The 8009-nt window shown below is 43.6% G+C and overlaps 1 protein-coding gene across 1 annotated transcript in view; it reads left to right on the top strand.

Annotated features, from left to right (window-relative positions):
- Positions 1-3992: 3992 nt before the first annotated feature.
- Positions 3993-8009, top strand: part of CUNH2orf73 (chromosome unknown C2orf73 homolog) — a 26438-nt gene continuing 22421 nt past the window's right edge. Inside the window, 1 exon segment of the mRNA XM_008823013.3 lies at positions 3993-4015. Coding sequence (XP_008821235.1) covers positions 3993-4015 — 23 coding nt within the window.

The raw sequence follows: 8009 nt of genomic DNA, 5'->3' as shown, positions 1-8009 counted from the left end.
AAAAATTTCCAATAGAATCACAGTATTTTCTGTCTAGAAAAGATTGTAATGATGATTTAATCTTGCTACCTTTCTTTTATAAGAGAAAATCTACAGTAGAGAGAACTTGAAGTTTATCCCCTAGGTCAAATAATTATAAGGAAAAACCACTAATGCCAGTCCAGTGGTTTTTCTGCATTAAAAAGTCTATTATAAAATCCATAATATGCAATGAGTTACAGAGCATGCACCCAAGAAAAGCTGGATTATAATATAATATTATCATAAGTACTGAAATCTAACACATTAACTATCCGTTCTGTAATGCTGTTATGTATCATTATAGCTTTGTTGACAAATTCTTCCTATCTGAATGCTTTGTGTCCCTAGGACTGTGACTACCTTGTGATAAGCACAATTTCCTTAGTTTAAAAAAGTTTTAATGCACTGGGTTTGGGGAGATGGCTCAGTGAACAAGAGTGCTTCCTGTACAGGCATGAGGACCTGAGTTCAAATCTCCAGCACCACATAAGAAACTGGGTATGGCTGCACAAACCTGTAATCCCAGCATTGGGAGGTGAAGACTGGTGGATCCTGAACGTTCCCTGGCTGGTCAGCCTAGCAGAATCAGCAAGCTAGTGGTTCAGTGAGAGACCCTGTCTCAAGGCACTAAGGCAGAGAGTGATAGAGGAGGCACAGGACATCCTTTCTGGCTTCCACATGTGAGTGCAAGGATACATACACCTACACATTCATGGACATGCTTCACACACACATATAACACATATCACACACTGACACACAATTGGCATTGGTATGTATAAATTGTGTATTGAGCATACTTCCCCTGCCCTCTCTTTTCTCCTCCCTCCCCTCACCATTGTCCTCTAGATTATTTTACTTCTTTCATTTTCTATATACTTGCATGGTTTATGTAATTACATGAAATCTAGTCCCCACCAATGAGACAAAATACACAAGGTTTATCTTTCAGAGACTGACTTAATGTTCTACTTGCATCCATTCTCCTGCAAACAACGTAACTTCATTCTTCATGGCTGAAAAATCCCATTGTACACACACACACACACACACACACATGCATACACACTTTTTCTTTATTCTTTCCACTGTTGTTAGACATCTAGTTTGGTCTTATAACTTGGCTATTGTGAATAGTGCTGTAATAAACATGAACGTACAAGTATCTCTGTGGCATATTGGTTTGGTGTCCTTTGGGTATATGCCCAGGAGGGGTATAGCTGGGTCATATAGTTATTTTTAGTTTTCTGAGAAATCTCCAAGCTGATTTCCATAGTGGCTGGACTAGTTTATATTCCCACAAGCAGTGTATAGGGTTTCCTTTTGTCCACATCCTTACTGGCATTTGCTGTTTGTTTTCTTAATGACTGACATTCTGACTGGATAAAATGGAATTTTAATATAAATTTAATTTGCATTTCTCTGATGGCTAGTGAGATTGAACATTTTCTCCTATGTTTATTTGCTACTTGTATTTTATGTTTTGAGAACTATTTTACTAGCCTGTTTATTGATTGGGTTGTTCAATTTCATTTTTAGTTTTTTAAAAATATTTTATTATTTTTATTTTGAGTGTATTGCTTGCATGTATGTGAGTGCACCCGTGTCATGCAATGCCGCGGAGGTCAGAAAAGGGCTTCAGATTTCCCTGGAACTGGAGTTAAGGATTGTTCATGTGGGTCACCATGTGGGTGCTGGGAATGGAACCTGGGTCCTCTACAAGAGCAGTCAGTGCTCTTAACCGCTGAGCCATCTCTCCAGGCCCTCATTTTTAGTTTTTTGAGGTTATTTTTGTACACTTTAGATATTAATCCTCTGTAAGATGTATAACTAGCAGATTGTTTTTCCCATTCTGTGGGCTGCCTCTTCATTCCATAGTTTAGCTGCTTCATTTGCTGCACAGAAACTTTTTCATTATAGGAGGTCTCATTTATCAACTGCTAAGCTTTTCCCCTGAGCAACCAGAGTCCTACTGAGAAAGTCCTATGTCTTGACCTTTTCCCTACTTTTCCTCTAACAGTTTCAAGTCTCACATTAAGGGTTTTGATCCCTTTGAAACAGATTTTTTGTGCAGGGTGAGAGATACTGATCTAGTTTCGTTCTTCTACATCTGAATACCCAGTTTCCCCTGGCACGATTAGTTGATGAGACTATCTTTCCTATAATGTGCATTTTTGGCATCTTGGTCAAAAACAGGTGGCTTTAGTTGTGTGGGTTTATATCTGGGTCCCGTAGCTCTTCCTCTGCTTTATGTGTCTGTTTTTTTTGTCAGTAAAACTTTTTTTTTTTTTAATAGAGTCTCACTCCGAGTGCCCTTAAACTGGAAGTGATCCTCCTCCCTCATCTTCCCGAGTGCTGGGATTAGAGGCAAACAACTCTCATTCTGTGTGGGTGCAGGTGAATTCTTTTGAGAGAAAGTTGTTCAACAGCCAATTGAGACTGTCTCTGAGTTAAGTGGATTTAGGAGCTGGAAAAATGATGGTGCCCACTAAATCTCAAGGAAACGTGGCACCACATACAGATCACATCACTCTGTAAAGTAGTACTAGCTAATGATGACCAAGCATCTACTAGGCATCAGACACTGTCTTTAGTGCACTGCCTATATTAAATTATCTGTATTTCACCATAACCTTAGCTATTTTCACATTTTGTGAATGAACTTCAGGCTCTGAGATGCTAGATGCTTTCCATGGAGCTAGCAAGAGGTGGAGCCACAGTTCAAACGCCCACTGCTCCCAGGGCCTATGTGCCTCATCAGCTGATGGTTAGGATAAAACTAGATATCTAGGCGTTAATACCGGGTCCAACAAACGCCTGGTGGGAGCATTTGTTAGTTGTGCATTGTCCCCCAGCTTTCTGTTTCTCCAACCCACTTCCCCCATATTACCCACCTGCTTCTTCCTCCAGAAACACACACACACAACCACACATTCACACACCATTCTGGTTATGTAGCTCTCTACGAGTCAAGTCTCTTCGATTCTTCTCCCTCACAGGACTTTAGCTCACAAATGTACACGGTCCTAGGACCATCTTCCACTTTTTCCAACTGTCCAAGGCAAATGTAAATATACAACCTGACTCTGCTAGGTATGCTTACACATGCCTCATACACAGCGGAATTCTGTTCCATAAAACCGCCTCTCCTGCCATTCCCTTTCTTACGCAGGAAAACGCTTAATAGTTACTACAACCTGTGCCAAAGACATTTGGCTCTGATCATGGAAACTGGGAGGCAATGTTGAAATGAAGTAAGAAATTCCAGGACCAAGGTGAACGCAAATCATCACTGGCTTTTCCAGGGAGCTTGCTCTTTGGCTGAGTGCAATGCGACAAGCCCCGCCGCCTCCTCCACCCCCGGGCAGCCCGGGGCAGATGCACGCACCACGGGGAGCCTCATTTGCAGAGCATCGTGCCCTCACTCTATTTTAATGCTGCCACAGGTCTGGCAGCAGAGATTTTATCCGAAACCGGGGTAAACAGTGACAGCCAAGCTTCCTCATGGAAGGGGATAGGAAGCTGGGGGCAGCGACTCAGGGTTTGTACATCGGGAAAGCACGCTGCTTTGCTGCCCGCGCTGCCGACGCCCGCTCCGCAGCAGTGACGCCCCGTCACGTCCTGCAGGCCGCGGGCCTGGAACCTGCGGCCGGCCCCAAGGCACATGCACACCCCGAGAAGGGCAAGTTCAAACAAGGAGCATCCAAGCTGGGGCCCGGGACACAAGCAAGAGCCCCGCGCGCTCCCTCTCTCCCGCTAAGCGCAGGCGCGCCCAACAGAGCGCGGTTACTGCGCCTGCGCGCTCCCCTCCCGGCCACTCCCGGAGTTCGAGGAGGCGCGCCCGGAGCCCTCCGTCGCTTAGTAACGCCGAGTCATAGTGGCTGCGCTCTCACGCTCCTCCCCTGGTTTCTAGAGGCCGGAGTTTTTCCTCCCGAGCCTCCAGGCTGCCTCGTGCCAGGCCGTAGGGAGCCATGGAGGGAGAGGAAAAGCAGCAGTAAGTCCTGGGTTTTTATTTCCCCTGTGGAGAATTATTTTTCTTCTTGTAGAGGATTAGATGAGACCTGAGGGGTGGGCCTCAGCACCTACCATTCATGCCAGGCCCGGTCCAGTATTTTCCTGCAGCTGCTTTCTAGGACTTGTGTCCTGAAAAAACAAAATATTCTTTTTCCTTTTTTTTTTTTTTTTTATTGGTAATGCACCGTTTACTGAACACATACAGTACCAGGGACTTTAGGTGCATTGCCTGGATTAAAATTCTTGAGGTCATCTTGAAATAAGCCACTCCTCACACTTCACATTTAATGTATTAGCAAACTCTCTGGGCTTTACTGTTGAAACTAACCAAACTTTACCGCTGCTCATCACTTCCTCCATCATCCCCACTCAGTCTCAAGTACCAGTCAAGGCAGTACACCGCCATGCTGCCACGGAGACATAGCAAAGTGGTACACACACATACACACACACCACCGTTTTGCCACGGGACACTGTATAGCCCAAACAAGGTGGTCCTCTCTCCTTCGTCTTCCATGCTGTAGCCACTGTTTGCCTCTCTCTGGCAGGACTCTGCTCTGGTATACAGCCCTCCAAGCTGTCACCTGATCCTCCTGCCTGATCCTCGGTGATCCCCAGATTAGCATCAGCATCACCTGAGATCTTGTTAGAAATGCAAATTCTTAGGGGCTCCCCACACCAAACACACCAAATCAGAAACTCTAGGGCACCACTAATCTGCCCTTTAATAAGGCAGCACTGAACATTCTGTACTCCTGGACTCCCGGTTGTACGGCTACTTAGGAGGGATGTGGTGCCAGGGACACCTGCGAAGCCGATATTTGTGTCCTTAGAACAGTGTTCTTAGTATAAGTCAGCTACAGAACTGGTTAAAACAGGTTCCCAGGAGTCAGCCTTAGAGATTACAATTTGGTAGGTTGAACAGGGCCTGTAGATGTGTCTGACAGGTGTCAACTGATGCCAGTGCAGCTACTCCAGTGACCACCTTCAGTGTCCTAAGGATGAACACAGGTTTGGTGCATAGTTCGGCAGTTACAGTTCACTCTGTTGGAATGTTCTTTCCTCAAATATCCACTTAGTTCTCTCCCCCGCCACCCCTTTCTTTTTCCAATTGCCACCTTCACAATGCAGCCTCCACCCTACCTAAAAATGCAGTCTGCCGCCCACATGCATGCATGCCTCTTCCTCCCTGTCCTATTGTCCTTAACACTTAACACCATGCAGACAATTCATGCTCCCCGTTTTATTTCTCATCTGCCTTCCCTAGAATGTAAGCATTGAGACGACAGGACAGGAATTCTTGTCTTGTATCCTTAGTGCCTCAAACAGCACCTGACACATAAATATCTGTTGAAAGAGTGAATTAACCAATGTCATGTGTTAGTCTCACGTCCTTCTCAACAGCCATTGTTCTTATCATGCAAATAAAGAAATAGAAGCTTGGGTATTAAATGGCGGAGTTGGGATGCCAGTCTAGGCCTGCCAGCTTTCAGAGTCCAGATGTTATTGTTTTGTCTGCATTGCTGAGGATAGAACCCAGGGCCTCAGGCCCATTAGTGTTTCATCTGTACTTTCCTTCTATAACGAGGTTACTACAGAATCGTGCATTTCACACGTATTCATTGTCTATAACCACTCACATCACAAATGCTGAATCAAATAAATGTGTAGATATGCGAGCAAATATCCATAGCCCCTTCCTTCAAAGACCTAATTCCATTACAAATATATTGGTGGGTTGTACTATGAGAAACAGATGGAGAGAACTGATGCCAAGAGTTCACAGTGACAATTAAGTGCCTGGAAAGTCACAACCCTTAAATACATATCTCTGGAAAAGGAATAGAAAAGGCTTATAAGTTATTTATACTTTACCAGTAATCTGTTTTTCTGAATCTTTTGCAGAGAACAATTTTTGTTCAGAAGCAGGGAACAATTTTTGTTCAGAATTCACAAAGGAGGCTGAAGGTTGTTTTTACTTATAGTGGAGTGAGGGCTGGGGACCTACAGCCCAAACAAAGCCAGAGTGGAAAAACAATTCCAACCCCTCCACCTGAAATATGTAAATATTACAGGGGCAAACCTATTTACCTTCAGTGAAAGGACACATCTCTGGGTGTCAGGTAAAGAGTGATCAATGGAATAGTCCCCACTGCATGGTGCTTAATCATAAGGATATTTCTGGTGCTTACTAAAAACAGGCAGACAACCAAATGTACACAGTATAAATGATAGTATCATGAAAGAGGTACATAAGCCTAGAGAATAGAAGGGAGGGGAATCTAAGAAGTGGGTCTGAGGAGGTGACTTTTCAACTGAGACCCAATGGTATTGGCAAATGGCAGGGAGCCAGGAAAGGGCAGTGATGCAGGAGAAGAGGCAGGTGCCCTGAGGAGACCTGCAGATGAGGGTATTGGCAAATGGCAGGGAGCCAGGAAAGGGCAGTGATGCAGGAGAAGAGGCCCTGAGGAGACCTGCAGATGAGGACAAGAGAAGCTTGGATGAGGTTGAAGAGATGAGCTGAAACCAGGCCCCCTGGCTACACTCAAGAGGCCAGATTTTATTATAAATGTGATGGGCCTGGCTTTGGTTCTAAGTAAGGTAGGGGTTCTATTTCAAGAGCTGTATATAAAGCAAAACAGAACCACCCATTTTCACTATAAATTTGGAATCCTATACACTCACCTTCTGTGAGATCAAGTGTGCTAATTTTAAAAATACCCATGTAAAAAGCATTAAAATTAACATTTCATTATTTCTCAAGTATGTGAAATTTTCAAATGCTGCAGTTTATACTGTCACAGAGCTTCACTGCTAAGCCCGCCTGCTTTCCTTAGTTCTCAAAAAGCCTAACTTTTTCTTTTCTCCCCTTCTGTCTTCCTTTTTCAGCTATTAGTCAGAACGCTAAGCATGCTTGACCTGATGCTCTGGGCACTCTCACTCTTTCTCTAAGGACACCCTTGGCCCCCAGTGCAGCTGCTTGCAGACTTAGCTCTAGCTCAGAAAGCATGGCTTCCTTCTCATCCTCTTCCCTGTCTTCCTCCTTCTGGCAGCTGCTAAGATTTGCAGTTTGCCTGCCCTGCTATTTTTCTCTCAAAGTCTAATAAAATGGCCCTCCAGCTTCAAAAAAAGTTTTTGCCCTTGTGATCTATTATTTGTAAACATTTCTTTAATATTTTATTTCAAAAGATAATATAATTTTTATAGCAGTGTAATTCTTAGGAGTAAAGAACAATGGTATTACATTGATTGTTATGCTTGCACAGTGTTCTTCCTGCAGAAAGGTAAATATGGTGAACACTTGGTAACTTAGAAATTTTTCAGATGAGCTTTTAAAACTACATAGTTATTCTCATCCAGATGGCTGGATTGTCTAGGCAGAGTGTGAAGTGCAGCTCTAACAATAACACTTTTGAGGGCTGGGCTGAAGAGATGGTTCAGTGGTTAAAGGCGCTGACTGCTCATGCAGAGGACTTGGGTTCAGTTCCCAGATCCTACATGGGGAAGCTCATAACCACCTGTAACCCCAACTCCAGGGAATCTGACACTCTCTTCTGGCTGCTGCAGGCACCTGTAGACCTGTGGCATATACTCATATAGACACACATTCATACACATGAATAAAAATAAATTTAAAAAGAAAAATAATAAAACAAATTTTTTTATCTCTCTCTCTCTCTCTCTCTGGGGGTGGGGGGTGGGTATGTATGTGGTATGTATGTAAGTGTGTGTGTGAGTGCATGTCCCTCCCCATCCCAATAATAAAACTTTTAAAGAAGATATGTTCAGCTTAGCTATGTTCATAAATGCTGTAAACATGATTTGTAAGCACAATCAAGTCATTACTCTTTACTCCAGGAAAATAAGAATGTTTGATACACTAGTACATCATAATGAAAAATCACTGTTAACACAAATTCCTTTATTCCTACATGATTTAGGATGAGAACATACCCCATCCCAATAGAACAAGC

Source organism: Nannospalax galili, unplaced genomic scaffold (genome assembly GCF_000622305.1).
Source record: "Nannospalax galili isolate Female #2095 unplaced genomic scaffold, S.galili_v1.0 scaffold286, whole genome shotgun sequence".
NCBI classification, from domain to species: Eukaryota; Metazoa; Chordata; class Mammalia; order Rodentia; family Spalacidae; genus Nannospalax; species Nannospalax galili.
The sequence above is the reverse complement of the archived record's forward strand: the minus strand, read 5'-3'. Positions and strand labels throughout refer to the sequence as shown.